At 38.8% G+C, this 21,103-nt stretch overlaps 1 protein-coding gene across 2 annotated transcripts in view; it reads left to right on the top strand.

Annotated features, from left to right (window-relative positions):
- The first annotated feature begins 354 nt into the window (after positions 1-354).
- The window catches only part of LOC134663127 (protein rolling stone-like), a 42,394-nt gene continuing 21,645 nt past the window's right edge, over positions 355-21,103 (top strand). The window contains exon 1 of one of the 2 annotated variants that reach the window (XM_063519456.1): positions 355-625. In XM_063519456.1, coding sequence (XP_063375526.1) covers positions 580-625 — 46 coding nt within the window. In that variant the 5' untranslated portion in view covers positions 355-579. The remainder of the gene's footprint in view (positions 626-21,103) is intronic. The other variant, XM_063519457.1, reaches the window with a different exon arrangement.

Raw genomic sequence — 21,103 nt, 5'->3', positions numbered from 1 at the left:
CACAAGAGACGACACGTACTAGATCCATTCTAGATGCGTTATAGTTTAGATTTCAACTAGTTCTCTTTTGCAGCGCAATTCGGGCAACTAATGTCACTTTTACGATAGATCGTCTTAGATATCTTTAGATGTGAATTAGATCTCTAAGTAATATCTTGTGGAAATCGTTCAAGAATATCTCCAGAATCGCGGAAATGTCAAATTTGACAGGTTAGATCTTAAACATATCGTTATCGTATCTTGGCGATGTCTAAAAGATATCTAATAGATGTCTATTACAAAGTCCGAATCGGGCCCATAATTCTACGAAGGCTAATTTATCTATAAGTATAGTTTTCAGCGCGTAGCAGTGGTCATTGATCAATTATATCGAACTGTTTCGTAGCAGATGGCGAGTGGCGGCCAATGGCTATCGGCGGTTTGGGTCGTGAGGCAGCGCGGGCCTTGCACTGAGGCCAGTCAGACCGCGGCCGTATACAGGCCGGCCGGCGCGCACAACGTGCACAACGCGCCACTACCTCGCGTGCTACCCGCGTCGCCGGACCCACACGATAATAAAACATACCGGCAGTTGCGGAAATGTGCAAACATGTGGTACTCGTTCCTATGATGACCGTCGATTCACGTACGTATTTTTAATTTGTTAAATTCATTGTAAGTAATATTTTGAAGGTTTGTCATGTCATGTGTTTCCGACTCATTTCATTGGTTTTGCACAGTTGCATATTTTAAATACGTATTCGACCAATTGATTACCTACTTGTTGAGACTATAAAGTTTTATTTTCGTGAAGGTTTTGCTACATGGTCATAATAAATGCGGCATGTACAGGTATTACTAACTACCTGACTAACTACCTATAGTAACTTTAATAACTAAACTCAGTACTTATAGTAACTTAATATTAGAAACTTTTTTTAAGTAAATCCTCGTTGACATAAGAATAGCAATGTGTTAGTGTGTGTCCAATCCCTGCTTATAATATTTACAAAATAGCACAAAATCTTATAAACATTTGTGCGGCACATGCATCAGTGTCAATGCAGCTCGTCGGGTGCAACTTGTGTTCATAACTATGGCATTGTGTCGAGTATTGTTTTACATTTTCGGTTTTTTCTTTACATACATGATGATTTTCGTGAAATGTGAGTACCACAACGTAAATCAATGATTGCACTTTATGACGTAAATTTTATATTTATACTGTCATCATCATCATCTGAGGCATTACACCCGCGGGTGGGCCTAAGCCTGGTCAAAAAAGTCTCTCTAGTCCGATCTATTTGTGGCCTTCCTTCTCCAACTTTTTACTCCTAAGGTCCTGAATCCAGATGTCCTGGTATACGCCGTCCAACCATCTGAGCTTGGGCTTGCCATTGATATTATAATGTAATATCCTTAATAATTAAAAATTAATTACCGCCAAAAGTACAAAGTTGGGTTATGTACGTTGTACGCACTGATTACCATTGATCGACTAGCATAATATTATTTCGTTAATTATTTAATATGGATTTCCGCAAAGTAACGCTTGATTCTATTAACAACATTTTTATTAAAAAGTTTTCTACAAAAACTCATCTCATCGTCAACCAAAAATTATTACAAGTTACAAGTTACAAATTACAAGTTACAAGCCTATTCTGATTTTAATAAAAGGTTAAGAATTAGATCTGGATTAGATATGGGCCTGATTTGTCAGTATCAAAAGTGACATTTTTTCAGCTAAAAGCGTCACTTTTGACATGAAATCCAGATCTTATTGTTAACCTTTTATTTAAATCAGAATACGCCTGTTAGTAAATTCGCCAGTGATTAAATAGTCCACGACTCACGTAACATGCGCAATAAGTCTTGTATTAGGTCGTTCACATTCGTAGTTGCGTATTGTATGTCTGATGCAGTAACATCATGCTGTGTCGTAGGTCCGAAGATCATGTCATGCTACTTGTTTGTCACATAGGATATATTTTAATAAAAAGTGTTGACAGCTGACAGATCATATCCATAACAAAGATTTCAAACCACTAAGCCAAAAGTCAAAACAAGAGGGTTTAATATTTTCTTTCTAACTGAGAAGGTTCATACCTATAGTATAACCGTCGGAAACAAGAACATATATATACTACTCTTTGATTAGTACCTTCTGTTATTTACTGTATAAAACAAGTTAAGTACGTATATACAACTATAAAGAAAATGAAATCGTATGAAGTATAAATTCCGTAAGTTTACAGAATTACATTGACCTTGACAATATATAATAGGTATTTCGAATCATATCAATGTAACCGGCAATGTCATATGTGTCGTTTTTCCATTCGGCTCTTCAGTAAATTGCCTGCCGATGCGTCTAGGCCGCCAATTGCTTTAAATTAGGAACCCATTTGTTTGTGTTTAAGTGTCGACTGTCGTCTAATTGTGCCACAAGCAGCTAAAAATGGGTGTAGGATACTGATCAGCTGTGATTGTCGGGATGCGGAACAGAAACAGCGGACGAATTAATTTTCATTAGGATGTTGCGAGCACGCTGTTCATACTATTAATGTTTGTTACATGGCGGTGGGGTTACTATGGCTAGCAATCCGAATGCCTTGAATGTAAATAATGAATACCTACCATCGTCGACACTTAAAGAGGCCCACAGATTAACAGTCCGCCGGACGATATCGGCCCGTCAGTTAGATAGAACAAAAAGTGGACAGCTCCGAAGAACTGACAGGCCTATATTGTCCGGCGGACTGGTAATCAGTGGGCCCTGACATAAAACCTGCCAGTGATTACGTGAGTTGCTGTTAGTACAGTCAGCAGCAGAAGTTATTAAGCGGGCCAGCTGTTCAAAATGATCTTGACGCGACTTTATTGTTAAGAGAATAAGAGTGTGTCGAGGTAATTTTGAACATCTCGCCCGCTTAGCAACTTCTACTGCTGATTGTACAGTCCGCATTAGGGTCGTTCTCGCATTTCGTGCAAATCGGTGTTTTCGGAAATTTACCAAAAATGTGGTGGCGTTTTCAAATATCTGTTAATGCAAGGTTGTAACATAGGGCCTAAAGTATATGTCTCTCCAATGAACAATTCTAAAAAGATATGTATTTTCTTTATATGTACAATTAACACCCAAATTTTTCATTCATCTCTACATGTAACGCGTGAAGATATAACTTTGACCTACATTTTAACCTTAAGATACTACAAATAGAAAATTCGTTGTTTGTTCAATAAATGACTTATTTAGTTATGTTTTAAATCGTATAATATTAGAAGCTAGAAATAAATAATAAAAACTATACAGCCTTATAAGTGTATGGTTCAAGTAATTTCTTCATTACCGACGCGAGAAATAGATTAGCTATATTTTGCTATATAGCGAGGGTATATAGCGCCTACCGCCGATGCAACACATTGTTCGTCAGTCAGTTGGCCGCGTGATCTCGTAGCGGACGCCCGTGTGCCGCTGTTAGCGAAAATATATACGATCTCTCGGGTCGGGAAGGAGTGTGGTTCTCGTTAGTCTTCATCGCCATCGCGTGATTTATACAGTAAGTAGCAAGTGTACATTATTATAATTATACGTAATGAAGTGTTTTAGTGTCCCCTTTCAGATGGTTTATTCTGCAAAATTAAGGTCTGATGCCAACTGATGTAGGCGACAAAAACTTCCAAAACTTCATTCATATCGGTTTCATTCACTTCTTTTCCTTCTAATTTTACTGGGAAAGGTAATGAATGACTTAAGAAGGTAATGATAATATATTCGAGGCAGTGCATTTAATGGAAAGAGGCTTAGTTATTATAAATATTACGTTGTTATAAACATTTAAAACTGTATATGATAATAGGGGAGCCCAACCGGGGAGCCTTTGTAGTCTAAGATGGTCGACCTTCACCGATATGTCTGACGGATGAAACTTACATATTATGAAAGAAAATATATTCCTGAACATAAATAAATAGGGTTGCTTAAAGAAATATGGTCAAAACTATGTTTAATTATTTTTTGAAAAAAAAAATTTTTTTTCTTTATATTTCACCGATCTGTCTGACAAACGAAATAAGTTCCAATGGAAAGTATACAACTTGTACAATATAAATCAACTAGGTTGCCTATCTTTTTCCGGTCACTATTATGTGGTTATAGGGTTGCTTGCGAAAATCCGGTCACAAATAAGGTTTGCCAGGCTTTTAAATAAAATAATAAGGGAAGACTTTTAACGATAACTCATAAACGGCTTAACTTATCAAGTTCGCTTTAATTTTGTTTGAATGAGTTTATTAAGCACTATTTTTATGATTTTTTTCCATATTTTTTGGATCGATTATTCAAAAGTTAGAAGGAATAACCGTTTTTTATTCTTTCTAAATTATTATTTCCGAATTGATTGACTTTATCAAAAAATGTTGTTTGCAAACTCCTATTTATTTTTAAAGACCTATCCGACGACACCCCACACTATAGGGTTAAAACGATAAAAAAAAATTACATAGGTACAAAACGCGAATGATTTAAATATATTTTGTCTATGCTAATTTTTGAAAATTTGAAAACTATGTTTTATGTGATATGGTGCGCAGATGATCAAACCGACTTAACAAACACTTGGGGTTAACAATCTCGACTTATAATGATGATAAGTAAATGGTGAATGTACCATCTAGCTTGAACATTATAAGTTGAGATTGTCAACTCCAAGTGTATGTCAAGTCGGTTTGATCATCTCCGCAGTGCTTAAGACACATGTTTTTAATATTGTAGATTTTAATTGGTGTTAATTTTCTTGAAATACAGTTTTTTATATAAATAATAAATAAATAAATAAATATTGGGGGACATCTTACACAGATCAACCTAGCCCCAAACTAAGCAAAGCTTGTACTATGGGTGTTAGGCGACGATATACATACGTATATAGATAAATACATACTTATATACATAGAATATGTTCGATTTCATAAGTTTGTTTCATTACCGTCCACTGATAAAATTACCATCTCGGCCGAATTCATTACCAGCGCGTAGTTCATTACCAGTAGCCTTATTAAATGAAAAGTAATAACGTTACAAAGGTGCCTTTAGCAGAAAAATGTTAATAAATGAATCCACAAATTGACGAAACTCAAAAGTTTACCATTTAAAACAAAAATTACAAATCGAGAGAATCTCACCGATTTGCACGAAATGAGAGAATGACCCATTAATAGTAGAGTATGAAACAATGGGCCACAAGTATCTCCTTCATGGAACTTTTCCAAATACCTACTTAGAGAGAAATCTTTACAGTTCGCTTTCAATTGTTTCAAAAGTATACTATCTTTTAGTCTAATTGTTCTACAGGGTGGCTATAAAATAACTGCATTCCCGTTTACCAGGGAAGTTTTGGGATTATACTGAGAAACTTTTACTATGGGACCAACCCCAATTGCAAAAACATTTTTAGCTGTTTCAAAAATTTTGGCTGGTCCATTTTCTACGGGATTGTATTTTTTTTTGTTATTTCTCGGGGTTGGTCCCATAGTAAAAGTTGCTCAGAATAATCCCAAAACCTCCAAAAAATTCGTAAAGCCCCAGATCACATATTTATGCAAACACCTGCGATCTGGAGCATTCACGAATTCACCTCCCTAGGTAGGTATGTAATGTACTATTGTCGCGTAGTCCGATCCTACTTTTGATTCTGACTGTACCTACAAAAGCAATACAACAATCTCGTATATCATTGCACGCTTAGCCCCTGGAGCGCCCCAGAATTACCGTAGTACGGATTTCGACTTGTTACAATCTAGCATACCTATGTTTCGCCTTATTATATTTCATAACGTCTTTATGTCGTCATTTATTAAATAATAAATAAAAAAGCCATCGAGAAAATCAAGAATTGTCTATTTACTGTCGAAATACCGAAACTGTATATTTAATTCGAATAATGTAATAGCGATAATAACATGGATATAACCATAAAGTTTCTCCGAGTTTCGATTTAACCGATAGCCGTCCAAGTATGTAAAATACGAGGTTTACGTTCTTAACCCTTAATCAAATATCGGGAAATAATTTCCCACTTCTTAATTTACGAAATATTTTTTATCTTTTTAATGGCAGCACTCAGCGATACCAACCATACAGATTTAAAATCTTAGTAACATTTTGAATCTGAAAAATGGCAACACTTTTCTAATGGCCGCCATTTGTGACCATACGTCAAAGTCAATGTCAGTTGTTGTGATTTTTTTTTTGCAATAACAACAGTTTTTTTAGTGTTTTGAGGTTAAGTGCGAAAAAAATCTGGTAAGTGCATACACTGAATACTATCATAAACTAGACTTATTTTCCCTGTGTTTTGCTTGAAAAAATTGTGATAACGATATGATTTAGCCAAGATTTTAAGGTTTTAGTAAGTGGGAAATTATTTCCCATTGTTTGTTCCTGAACTTACATCATCATCTTCCTGGCGTTGTCTCGGCATTTTACCACGGCTCATGGGAGCCTGGGGTCCGCTTGGCAACTAATCCCAGTAATTGGCGTGGGCGCTAGTTTTTACGAAAGCGACTGCCATCTGACCTTCCAACCCAGAGGGTAGACTAGGCCCGTATTGGGATTAGTCCGGTTTCCTCACGATGTTTTCCTTCACCGAAAAGCGACTGGTAAATATCAAATGATATTACGTACATAAGTTCCGAAAAACTCATTGGTACGAGCCGGGGTTCGAACCCGCGACCTCCGGATTGCAAGTCGCACGCTCTTACCGCTAGGCCACCAGCGCTTTTTTTAACGGGCGTTCCTGAACTTACGATTTACAAAAAATATATGCCCGTTTGTCTGTTACACAAAAAAATCTGTGCCTTCTTTTTTCTTTTATTTATTTCTTTGATTTTTGAAGATAAGGTTAAAAATCATACTTGAATTCCAAGCAAAGCAGGGGGCAGCTACTAACTAGTAAAAAGTTCGTAACCGTATCGGACCATGGGAAACTATTTCCCACTTCATTCAAAATTTTGCTATTAAGTTGACTGTACCTTGTTCCAAGCCTTCAAATTGGAGATGGCGACATTCGTTTCATACTGGCAACACCACAGTTCCGATGACGTCAGGCGCAATACCGGCTTTTATAACGGGTTTTCCATGTTTTTTCGAATCCAGCTGGCGGGCTGCGCGCCAATGCTCAGACCATTGGCGATTTGTTTCTGGCAGAGGAAACACCTATACGTTTAGAAAAATTTCGAAGTAATTTTCTAAACAATTTCAGTTCCATTATGGAGAGTTCAAATCCTAATAATGTTCAACATGATCCAGGTGCATCGGGTTTAACTGAGCATGAACGCATGACCAGGTTAGAGGATGTAGTGTCCAATTTGGCCCACGAGGTAAGGTCTTTACGTGACAATTTTTCTACTCGTTTGCGGGAATACTCCAGTGATTCGGACGTGCTATCAATTGTCGCGCCTGAAGATCTGGAGGTTCCAGAGGCTCCTCCGGTGCCTGTCCCGGGGCCTGCAAAGGATATTAGTTTCAAACTTGAGACTACCCTCAAGTCGTCGGGCGCGATAACCTCAAAGGAGCATGCTGATATTTTGGACAAGTTGCAGCATTTCAATTCGAACGACTGGTCGCAGGTACGGTACATAGATGCTCAGAATACGTACGTGTCATCACCTGGCTTTACTGATTTGGAGAGTAATGACATGATAAAGTCTTTTGATCGTAACCGTGCCCTCGCCGTTACAGAAAAGACTCTAGCCGCTGTGTCTCATGCTCTCATTATACAAAATGAGAAATTGAAAGCTGGCTTTGAAACTTTCGTGTCTTGGATAAGTTCGCAAGGTGATTGCACGGTTGAGGCGGTAGCAGACAAAATCAACGAGGTGTTCTCGGAAGGTGACTATTCTCGCATTCACTTGGACCTCTTGCAGATGGTCTGTGGCCGTCGCGCAGACATTATCCAGCAACGGAGAGATGGAGTATTGCACTTCGTCAAAGATCGCTACATGAAGGAATCTCTTCGGAAGATCCCTCCAACACAGGAGCACCTCTTCGATGACAAGCGGTTTTCTGACTGTATAACGAAGAATGGCGGAATTGACAAGGTATTTTTCTGTCCACGCACTCCTGCGCAGGGAGTTGCTAGCAAACGAGCTCCTGCGCAAGGAGTCTCACAGCCGGAGCAGAACAAGAAGGCTGCGGACTATTCTAGTTTCCGCGTGTATTCAGGGCCTTCTGCTGCTCCCGCCCAGGCTCCTCAGGACAGAAAGCGAAAAGCCGGGCCATTTCGATCCAATCAGTGAAGCGACAAATATTACAGGAACAGGCAAGGTAAGCGATCTCGCAGGCGCTACGACTGACTATCTCAGCTTCAAAGCGGGTCAACTGGAGCTTTTTATAAACCAATGGAAAGCCATGGGGGCTCCAGACTGCATAATCAAGATTTTGTCTGGGTACCGGATACCCTTTGTCAAAAAACCGCCTCTAGTTCACCCCTCCAGACTTTCATCAAAATTTTCCACGAAGGAAAGTCCGGAAATGATCGTTCAAATGAAAAGCATGATGGAACAGGGTGTGCTAGAGCCGGCTTCGTTGACCCCAAGTTTTGTATCGAACATGTTTTTGGTTCCGAAAAAAGGTGGGAGCGTACGCCCAGTCTTCAACCTAAGACAACTAAACAAGTACGTATATGTGGCCAAATTTCACCTCATCAATATGTACAAGGTCCCAGACTTTCTTCAACCACGAGATTGGCTCGTCAAGCTCGATCTCCACAACGCATACTTTCATATTCCGGTCACGGCATCACACCGGAGATTCCTGAGGGTAATGTTTCAGCACCGGCTTTGGCAGGTGACCTCCTTGCCATTCGGCCTCGCATCATCTCCGAGGACATTTGCTCTAGTCACCAATTGGATTGCGGAAGTGCTGAGATCTCGCGGTATCAGGGTCATCGTATATTTGGACGACTTTCTTCTTGCATGCCAGAGCCGATCATTGCTTCAGAATCAAGTAAGACTCACCCTACAGATCCTCGAGGGTCTAGGCTGGACTGTAAATTACGGAAAGTCCGTCCTAACCCCCCAGAAGTCCATGGAGTTCCTGGGAATTCGTTGGGACCCTTGGAGCAACCTCAAGTCCCTCCCAGAAGCAAAGATTCAGAATGTTGTGCAAAAATGCCGAATGCTGGTAAATCGCAGGTGCGCTTCATTAAAGCAGGTCCAATCTTTACTGGGTCTAGTGAATTTCGCCAGCTTCGTTGTTCCGAGGGGTCGACTCAACAGCAGGCTGTTGATGACGTTTTGCAACCAGCTGCTGCACATGTCCCCAAGAACGAAGGTAAAGCTTCCAGTAACTCTATACACCGAGCTGGATTGGTGGATCAACCACGTAGCTGCCACATCTCCTCTTCACCCTCCAGCGCCCCAATTCTTTCTGACTACGGATGCGTCTGGCCAGGGCTGGGGCGCTCTACTCAACAACAAGCAGTTAGCTGGCCAATGGTCGCTATGGGAGGCTCGTCAACATTCAAATCTCCTAGAGATGATGGCAGTACAGAAGGTAATAACATCGCAGAGCCGGTTACTGACGCAATCGTCTCTAATGATTATGTCGGACAATCGGACGGTTGTGTCATATCTGCGCAACGAAGGCGGTACGAGGTCACAGCAGATGATGGAGATGACTTACCTGGTGATGGATGCGTTGGACCGCTATCACATTCACATGACAGTCCAGTTCATTCCCGGCAGATACAACACGGAAGCAGACAGACTCTCAAGGTTTCGCGGTCAGTCGGAGTGGCACCTGCTGTCTCCAGCAACGCACCAGATATTCCAGGTTTGGGGTACTCCGCAAATAGACCTTTTCGCATCGAGGAGAGCCCATGTGGTGCCGACATATGCGACTCTAGACCAGACGGATCCAGATGCGTCCTTCGTCGATGCGTTCAGTCGGAGATGGGAGTATCAACTGGCGTGGATATTTCCTCCCCCGTGTCTAATCCCGAGAGTTCTTGGTCACCTGAACGACGCAGAGGGTATGTACCTATTGATCGTGCCGAATTGGGAGAAGGTGTTTTGGCGCAGCGACCTGAAGAGCCGATCCCTGGCCCCTCCAATAGAAATTCAGGACCTGGAGAACCGGTTAGTAGACATACAGACTCGGAGACCTCCAATCGATGTCAAGCGGATAGCTTTAGAAGTCTGGCTGATACAGGGTGGGCCGCATTGTTAGGTACGTGGAACGATAAGCAAAAGGATTTACTTGCAAGCGGTTGGCGAAAATCTTCGTTAGCTTCTTACAAGCCAGCGTGGCTAAGGTGGTGCAGGTGGTGTACTGCCCATAATGTCGCCAGAGACAATCCAGAACCGCAAGATTTGGCAAGATTTCTTACAGACTTGCACCTGGTAGAAAAGTTATCGCATAGTACAATTTGCTCACACAAATCGGTTGTCTCAACTTTTTGTCCCGTACGTGCAGGCCCACCGCTTAGCTCGCATATAGTTGTCCGCCAGGCTTTGAAAGCTATAGCTTTGAGTAGACCCATGCCTCGTAAGGCAAGTATATGGGATGTTAGAGATTTATGTACTTATTTGGAGAATAACGAACCTTTACATACCAGTTTATTTGAGGTGTCTAAGAGATGTGCGATTTTGTTATTGCTTTGTTCAGGGCGACGCGTACATGACCTGACGTTATTGAGTATAAATGATTCCAGTTGTAAGATTGATTCTGACAGTATTATATTTTGGCCCGAATTCGGTTCCAAGACAGACAGTGCATCACGCAGGCAATCTGGTTGGAAATTGTTATCATGTGATTACAATAAAAATATAGATCCCGTTTATTGGATAAAATTATTAATTTCCTTGTCTCGGAACCGAAGAGGGAATATAAATAATCTATTTATTTCTATATGTGGTCCTGTGAAGCCAGCTTCACGAACCATCATTGGTGGATGGATAAAGGCGGTCCTTAAAGACGCTAATATCAACAGTAGTGCGGGAAGTGTCCGTTCCGCGGTTGCTTCGTCGGGCTGGCTTGATAACCATAACATTAATGATATCTTGGAAAGAGGTAATTGGCAAAGTGCTAATACATTTCATAAGTTTTATAGAAAAACTATTAGTACTCGTGATTCGCATTCTAATCCTTTAGATAGATGTTTTGAGACGATATAATTCACTTATTCTAATCGATGTTAATATAAGGTCATACCAATCAGGTTTATTATAGAAGTTGGTTTTTATGTTAATGCAATACAGGTTTTCTTTTAAGTCTATCTAGTCTTTTATTCACATTGGCGATCTATTCAATATTATCAATCCTCACTCATCCAGCAGTCGATAACAAACACTTCTCAATTTGAAGGCTTGGAACAAGGTACAGTCAACTTAATAGACAAATTTTACCTAAAAATAAAATTTATATTAAGTTACTTACCTTGTTCCAAGCCTGATTTCATTGCTGCCTGCTGGCAATTTGTAAATTTGATACTTGTACACGATTAATTTCATTCACATACACATTTTATCATAATCATAATACTTATATTTCAGCAAAAGTAAGTATTATCATAATAAAGCTTTTATTTCAGCAGTAGGGTTTAGTTTTAAGCTTGTCTTTTCAGCTGTCAATGAAATACCGTGCTACCTCTGTAAACAAAACAAGTACCTACAGCTGCGCTGAATACTGTGTTTGTTTACATGATAAAACTTCGCCACCTGTCTACCCACAGTGGCAATTTTGCCACCTGTCTATCTACAGTGGCTAACTACCGTCCACCGTCATAACATTGGACGGTAGGTCAAGATAATCAAATTGAGAGTCCAATGGTCTGAGCATTGGCGCGCAGCCCGCCAGCTGGATTCGAAAAAACATGGAAAACCCGTTATAAAAGCCGGTATTGCGCCTGACGTCATCGGAACTGTGGTGTTGCCAGTATGAAACGAATGTCGCCATCTCCAATTTGAAGGCTTGGAACAAGGTAAGTAACTTAATATAAATTTTATTTTTAGGTAAAATTTGTCTATTCCGTAACGGATATCGGGAAATTATTTCCCACCGCAAAACAAGGGGAGTTTTGTTTTGCGGTGTCCCCCCCACTCAATAAATTTAAATATATTTTTTCGTAATCTACGCACCCAAATTACCTAAAAACCATTCTTACTTTTCAAAAATCTCATAAAAAGTGTTCCGTTTGATTAAGGGTTAAATGCATTGTAACATTGGTAGCCCAGATGGCAGCTGAACGTCGCCAGTATGCCGGACATGCGCACTAGGCTTCACGCCCGCTGTCAAAACCACGCGAAAACATCGCAAAATAGGTACACGAAATAAAAGATTTTATCAGAAATTCTGCTAGTTAATAAGTGTGGCCAATAAATAGGCAATTATTTGTTGCTAGAGTGTTCAGTGTTGTGTTTGGGTATCATGAAGTTACACAGGTTTGAACTGAGTAAGTTGTATTTGTAGATTTTAAGCCAATATTATTATAGTTTTCGTAATGTTATACTTAGTATTTATTATTGGGGTGGTATCGGGCCTTTGAGTGTCACGTCGACCAAGTATTGATCTATTGTGACGGCCCTTTAAATTTCATTACTAATGCCCGTTGCATCCAGAAAATTACAGATGCTTTGGGCCGTAACGTTCTGTACCTCATAGGGTTGCAATACATGCCGCCCTTTAGTGGTCCGCATGTTATAGTAACTCATGATTGTCATGAATTTCGTTATAAACGCAATATTTAATGAATTGAACTCCTAATGAGGACTATAAAATGATAGCGTACAGTTCTGTGAAATCGGTTCTTTTTTTGTTGGAAATGATAATTATTTGCACACACACGGTCAACGCAGCTGACAACAATGATTTTTAATAGGAAATTAATTAATTACTTACCTACATATTTCACACATTTGGAGAAATAGGGAAGTTTCCTCTACTTAATAATTTCACACCGTGCACGAAATAAAGCACCAAACCAACCTAAAATAGCGGTTGTACATGCTCTTCTTTGTTTTGCGCGCTCCGCGAGCCGCCTTCCTCTTTAGACATTTATTACATATCAAACGCAAGTCCCTGGAACCCTCGATAAATAAATTTACTCATATTCACAGTTCCTTCCTCGCATGAGACTTTGAGCGGACCTATACAAACTTTGTGTTATTGTTTCACCTGCCTATTTCTTGGCAAAAATAGATCGCTAATCTAAAGAAAATGTACTTAGTTAGATGATATGAATATTTACGAAAAGAAAACTAGGTAAAATATGTTTCTATAATACATAATAGCTAATGAATGTTATAGGTACCGAACCTTATTATAAAATATGTGCGTTATACTACCTTAGCAAGATATTAGGTATATCAAATACTTTGTATACTGTACGAGAGAAAAAATATGTCATTCATTATGTATATATCTTATAAATTATATCCCTTCATCGTTATAGCGACCAATAAAATATATCCATTAGTTGTCATATACAGTGAAGCGCACCCGATTCCTGTACCTACGTGTCTGACTGCAACTGACCGTATCTACAACACTAGGTTACATGACTAATTTTCATTTATGGTATCAATCGATGGGGTTTGTTTTTAGGATCAAATGTAGGTATATATGGGACCCATTGCATTAAAGCAACACAAAAGTCAGAAATTATAGTCAAAGTCCGACAGTCGCACTTCACTCGCGAAACGCCCTTTAAGGTCCCTTTTTATAGTTTTTCGTAAATAACTCTTAAACGTTATTTACGAAATGTTAATGTTATAAAAAATTTTTTGCTATTAGCTATCGTTTACGAGTTATTTACGAAATACTAAAAAAGGGGACCTTCGAATTAATATTCTCCCTTTAATATTGATCCTAGCGAGAAAAAGTAGCATTTTATAAGGAATCTCAAATAGATTATTATATTATTTATGTAAAAGATATTTTTTTGCTGAGTTATTTACGAAAAACTAAAAAAAAAACGACCTTAGAACAAATTATACGTGACTTTCCCACCTTAATATATTTTAAAATATAGATCCTAGCGAAAAAGTGTACTATATTTTTTGCTACGGGCCACCGTTTAAGAGTTATTTACGAATAACTATAAAAAGGGACCTTAACCCCCCCCCCTACCCGTTAGCTTCACCCCCACCCCCCGGTACTTTTAGTATCTTGTTTAATACACCATTACCTACACCCATGCTAAAATTGGCATACACATGTATTATTTCCCCCGATTGGCAATTTTTGGTGTATGTACTACACGTGAACTTACGCATCCATTGTGTTTTTTCACTTAATCGGTAATTCTTTGACGCGTCAAAAATATTTCAATACCCACAATTATTCACTATTCAATGCATTTGAACACAATCAGCATGCTGAGTTCCAAGTAACGACAGATTAACTTTTTATGACATGGCGTAGCGTAGATAAGCGTACTGGAAGCTAATTCAAATTTTAAAAATATTGTCCTAATGATCAACTATTTCTTGTTGTTATTCTGTCCGGTTAGCCAAGAGACAATAGTAGGATAGTTTGTTAGAAGACATTGTACACCAACTTCTTCTGATACGCTTGGCTGACAATCCTGAATGGAAAGGGTTTACAAGTATCACAAAAAAGCGTGTTTGGTGAATTTAAATGCCTAAAAATCGGGTTTTAAAGAGTGATCCAAGAGAACGTAACCATGGCAACGAGTGACAAGAAAAAGTTGATTCACCCTAATATGTTGTTGATATTTGTGCATCTCGTCCACACTGTTAAATGCGAGATGTATTTCGCGTTATTCCGCCCACCAACCATTTCTCATAATTCTCATATAGCCTTATTATCAACTCGTACCCATACCAACAGTCACAGGGCTAAGCCCAGACGGATAGCAGACGATGTTACGTAAAACCTCGAGAATTCGCCAACAATGTTGCATGCTGTGGGACATGCGCACGCGCCCGTTGTAGACAAATCGACGAGGCACTCGGTTGCAACAAATACCTACTTCCTTAATGGTACAGTCCGTTGTAAGCGACTGAACGGCAAAATACCTATATTCACTTTGATGTGAAGTCTTTATTTTCGTATTCTTTAACTAAGATTGCCTTTATTTATTTATGTTTATTTTATTTAATAGGTTTGCCAACAGCGGTTACAATGATACATTGTTAGGTATAGGTACATTCGATAGGTGTCTTAAGTTTATTGCACAGCTAATTATAGGCACACACCACATGTGTAAACTTAAAGTTAAATTAATGCTCGACTTGGCGGGGGCACTGCCGTGCCCCCAGATAAAATTAAGAAACTAAATAAAATAGGAAACGTATTTCGTTAGTTCTTTATTTGTCATTGCACCTGTCATTTCTTCTCATCAAACTATAATTACGAATTAGGAGAATGTGTCCTCATAAACTGTCACCTTAGAAGCTACTTCATTTTTGGTAAGCTACGGGTACTTCATCCAGATTTGGATGGCAACCAGAAATTGGTGGCCGTTTTTACAAGATCGTGCAACTTTTGGGATCAACACGAAGTTTTTATAATATAAGTAGGATTTTGTCTGGTAGAGTGTTAAGTAAATCATATTCCTTGGTTGGTTGGTGTTAATACTCAGAGTTTTTCGCACCTGATGCCCTTGAAAACATGGCCATCATTCACTCATTTGTTACCATAATACGGACGTAAATAAATAACCAGTGCAGATTGTACATGACATTTTATAATCTTATCGCATCGAATCTCTCCGTGTTCATGGCATTCATTCATGATCGCTGTACCATAAACTTTGTCAAGTCTAAAACAATTCAACATACATATTTATAAAGCCTGTAGAATAAAATATAACCTTTGTTATAGATCTGCTACAAATAAAAATATTTATGTTTGCTATTTGTTGCATTTAGATATAATTTTTCAGAATCCGATATCCTTTTAATGCCAGTCGTGAACTAGCGACCTTACTAAATATAGTAAAATACGTAAAATTCACTCAATAAAAAATCAAACCCAAAATCTGGACATATTTTTCATTAACTTAAAATCGGCGTTACATGGGTATAGTAATTTTTTTTTGAACTGGGCTTGTTCACTTACCTGTACTAACAATCCATAGTTTCATTACAATGTTTTGTATGTATATTGAATTTTTAACCTTATTCCTTGTTGAATGGGGTTAAAATGGTCTAAAAAGATAATATCATATTCAATCTTTTGTAAAGTCATATCCACCTTAGCCACGACAGGGAAGTAGTCTGGTGCAAAATGCAAAAAAAGTTTTGTTAGCCATTATTTAGTTAGTGTATTTTGTAGTCTACGAGGGGCGTTCAAAATATTCTCGGTATTGATATCTTACGACCTCTTCTAAAATTTCTTTCGTTACTGGCCGCTAAGGTTTATTCATTGACATTAAAAAAAAGTATAATTCGAACCGAGATGGTCTTTTGTTTTTCTGCAATTGCTGAACAAACATGAACATCATGTGCGAATTGACAATGTTAACTAAATTAGAACATCGATGCGTGATAAAATTCTTGACAAAACAGGGTAAAAATCAAAAAACCATAAAAGAGGAAATGGATTGTGTTTACCGTGAGTCTGCTCCTTCTTTATCTACCATTCAAAAGTGGTCAAGCGAGTTTAAACGCGGAAGGGAGAGTATTAAAGATGACCCTAGACCTGGCCGGCCTGTAGTAGCTACTTCACAAGAAAATATTGATAAAGTGGAAAAACTTATATTGGAAGATGGTCGAGTGAAGGTAAAATCTATAGCACAAGTAACCAATCTCTCTATTGGTACCGTACATGATATTATACATGACCATCTTAATATGTCAAAAGTAAGTGCAAGATGGGTTCCGCGAATGCTGACTCGGCTTCAAAAAGACATGCGTGTAGCTTGTTGTTCCGATTTTATTGACCTGTGCGGTGAAAATCCTGATGAGGTGCTGCAAAGAATAGTTACTGGAGATGAAACCTGGGTTCATCATTATGACCCAGAGAGTAAACAAGAGTCCATGCAGTGGCACATTAAGGGTTCAGCTCATCCCAAGAAGTTCAAGGTCATCCCTTCAGCTGGCAAGGTCATGGCCACGATATTTTGGGATTGTGAAGGAGTATTACTAATCGATTATAAAGAAAAAGGTGTAAATATCACAGGACAGTACTACGCTAACATTCTACGTCAATTAAAGGATGTAATTAAAGAAAAGAGGCGAGGAAAGTTAACCAAAGGTATTCTGCTTCTGCATGACAACGCCCCCGTCCATACTGCTCATATTGCCAAGGCAGCTATTGTTGAATGTGGGTTTAAAACTGTTACTCACCCACCGTATAGTCCGGACTTAGCCCTCAGCGACTTCTTTTTGCTTCCCAATCTTAAAAAGGATCTGCGTGGAAATAAATTTTCTGACGATGAAGCATTGAAGGCGGCAGTGGAGGAGCATTTTTACACGAAAGATAAAAAATATTTTTACGAGGGATTAAAAAAAATAATTGATCGATCTTTTAAGTGTATGAACATAGGGGGGGAGTATATTGAAAAATAAAAATATCAAACTTTTCGTACTTGTTTGTTTTCATTCTCATACCGAGAATATTTTGAACACCCCTCGTATTGTTTAAAGAAATAGAGTCGTCAATCTATATTAACATTTCAAGGCGGTTATTATCTGCTTTTACTACGAGGTAATAGTTATCTAATTTCTGGTTTACCACTCAATGGTATTGTATTCTTGAGACTCTTTAAGTAAACTAGCTCAGTTGAAAAGATTTACACTATACCTACCATTGTTATAACTCACGTTGCTGATGACACGGCCCGAGGGATGCAATTTTTTGCAGCAAAAAATAAAACAATAAAATAATAAAACAATATCATATAAAACCGGCCAAGTGCGAGTCGGACTCGCGCACGGAGGGTTCCGCACCATTAACAAAAAATAGAGCAAAACAAGCAAAAAAACGGTCACCCATCCAAGTACTGACCCCGCCCGACGTTGCTTAACTTCGGCCAAAAATCACGTTTGTTGTATGGCAGCCCCACTTAAATCTTTATTTTATTCTGTTTTTAGTATTTGTTGTTATAGCGGCAACAGAAATACATCATCTGTGAAAATTTCAACTGTCTAGCTATAACGATTCGTGAGATACAGCCTGGTAACAGACGGACGGACGGACGGACGGACGGACGGACGGACAGCGGAGTCTTAGTAATAGGGTCCCGTTTTTACCCTTTGGGTACGGAACACTAAAAAAAAGCAATTTCTATGAGGAAAATTGGACTAATAAGTAAATGAATTATTACTGTCTTCCATGATATTGTTCTGTCATAAATAATGACTTGTAACAAAACAATATCATGCAAAAAATTAATTAATAATTAACTACTTAGATAAACCATTGAATGAATTGAATGAATGGATTGAATGGATGAATTGAATGGATTGTAATTTAAGGTTTATTTTGTCTTTTAGTCAGTCTCCTAATGTCCACAAAAGAATAGCCCAAAATACGTCGGGGCCAGATTCATTCAAGTTCCCAGGCTGCCGTCAGCCACTGGCAGAATATCACAATAGGACAACGCCAGGGTGATGATGATTACCTAACCGTAGCTGGCCTCGTAGACAACATGCCAATCGCTAACGCTCCGTAGCGAACGCAACGCAACTGTCACAGGCACACTAATATGGAAGAGTGATAGAGAGACACAAAGCGATTCGATGGCGCGTGAAAGCGATTGTCACCTTGGCTAGGCCGCCTGTTAATAGCCAACAGGAGTGGTCATTTCTCCATACAAACGTACTCGACTGTTTCCTCCGTGGGTTTTGAAGCTAGAGCAATAATTTTTTTCAACACAGATTAATATTGTCGATATCTGTGTCGGACCGTTTTGCTTTTTTTGAAATTTTTGTTTTTTAAGCCCTTAAAAAAGGGCCAAAATGGCCTAATTGACTATGCCGCAATGAGAGGCGTGGTATTCAAAACTGATATCAATTAGCCAAAAAAGCAAAACGGTCCGACACAGATAATTTCATAATCATTTACATTTCCAAATTTAGTTACGATTGGTTAAGTATTGGAGGAGGAAACAGTCGAGTACGAAACCTCGATTTTTGAGATTTTTACGCAGGATTTTTCGCCTTGTCCTTATCACACTAGTTTTAGGAGCCGCTTCCGTTAGCGAGACGGGTATATTTACCTAAAATATTTAAATCTCAGCTCCTGTTTCGTCTTAAGACAATGTCGGACTTTAGTCTTGTCTACACAATAAATAGAATCCAAACGTACCTATATACATACGATAATCATTTTATATCACATGCGGATGGAATTGGAAACCAGCCGATCAATAATTTCAATGACAAGTCAATTACAGTTGAGAACTTATCAATATTGCATACTTATGCAGGCTTGATTGCCTTAACTGTCTTCCAAACTATAATCACGTCAAAAAATAGGTACTGAAGATCGCAATCATTAAACAGACATCAATCAAAGTGCATTGGCATTTATTGCCTTGGTCGTTTGGACCTTAACATAGCTCTCGTCTCGATCTGTTATTAAAAAACCGAATATTTAGGTACTTTCTAGCAATAAATACTTACAGAATAGATTTCAGCTTAGTTATCGGCGCACCGCAGGTGGCCCAATTGACAAGATTTAGCGGTCATCTGTCATGGGGGCTCGTCTCGCAAGCGTCAATTAATCGCTGATTTAAGCATTGACCCCCACTTGAACTGCCTGGTTCTATCAGCGATGCGTTTGTTACATTCTAGACCTTGCGCCGACGCACTTATTGTACAATGCATAACTCCGCTAAATAACTACAGTGAAACCGCGTAAATTTAGAAAATACTTTATAAAATATTTATTTCTGTAACATCACTTTTAGAGTTCTATATCTAAAAATAAATAAGAAACCATTATAGGATCATATTCGACCTGCCACAAATTGCCATACACTTATCTGTTATAGACACTGGCCTGTTCATTTGGGGGATTTTGTTCATTTTGGGGGAGTCCCATGTCCCATGCTCAAGTTATCAGAAACAAACTGCCGTATTCGAACTTCAAGATATTCACAAGAGACGCCACGTACTAGATCCATTCTAGGTACGTAATAGTTTAGATTTCAACTAGTTCTCTTTTGCAGCGCAATTCGGGCAACCAATGTCACTTTTACGATAGATCGTGTTAGATATCTATTAGATGTGAATTAGATCTCTAAGTAATATCTGGTTGAAATCGTTCGAGAGTATCTCCAGAATCGCGGAAATGTCAAATTTGACAGGTTAGATCTTAAACATATCGTTATCTTATCTTGGCGATGTCTAAAAGTATTGTGTTTGGGATTTAATTTGGATTAAAACACTCGGATAGCAACGTAACGGACATGTATTTCACGGCAAACTGACATTTGACATATTTTTACGAGCTACCTACATTTACCAAAATACTACAATCCCTCCACCAATATTTATCCAAACAGTGTACTTATTTAGATTTTAAAATAAAATAAAAAACAATAATAAATTATTGCCAAAAAGCTAACCAATAATAAGGCCATATCGCCTTCTACACCCTCCCCCAACAATTAACGCACTAGCCTAAGTTTTCAATCCTATGCCATTTTCAACCCAGTTGAAAGACATGGTACAATTTCGGTTGGCAGGATTCGAGTGATAGGTAAATTACACAAAAAAAAAAGAAATCGACACAAAAAAAAAAGTTAAAACAGTTTTAGTAAGTAAGTACATACTTAATCACTAGACTCTAGAGAATACAATACTAATTACCTACCTACTTAGTACCTTTTACAATAGGTTTTATATAATTTAGAGGCCCATTAAATTTTATAATTAACGTCCTTGTTCCTAGTACTTCTTATCGGCCGTTGCCGCCTAGTGTCAAGGTCGTCAAGGCCATGACCTTCAGTTGGAGCGTCAGGCTCAACACCGTGGTCGTCCGCCTCCATAACCTCCAACGGACTATCTGACGACATTATTATATCTGTGTCCTCTTCTAATGGTTGTCTGTCTCTCTGCGGAGAGCTGACAGATGAAGCGACACTCTCGAAAGACGTGTCCGGTGACGTGTCGTGGGAATTCGGCACGCCGCCCTCCGCCAGCT

Source organism: Cydia amplana, chromosome 4 (genome assembly GCF_948474715.1).
Source record: "Cydia amplana chromosome 4, ilCydAmpl1.1, whole genome shotgun sequence".
In the NCBI taxonomy this organism is placed as follows: domain Eukaryota; kingdom Metazoa; phylum Arthropoda; class Insecta; order Lepidoptera; family Tortricidae; genus Cydia; species Cydia amplana.
This window is presented reverse-complemented; position numbering and strand designations above follow the sequence as displayed.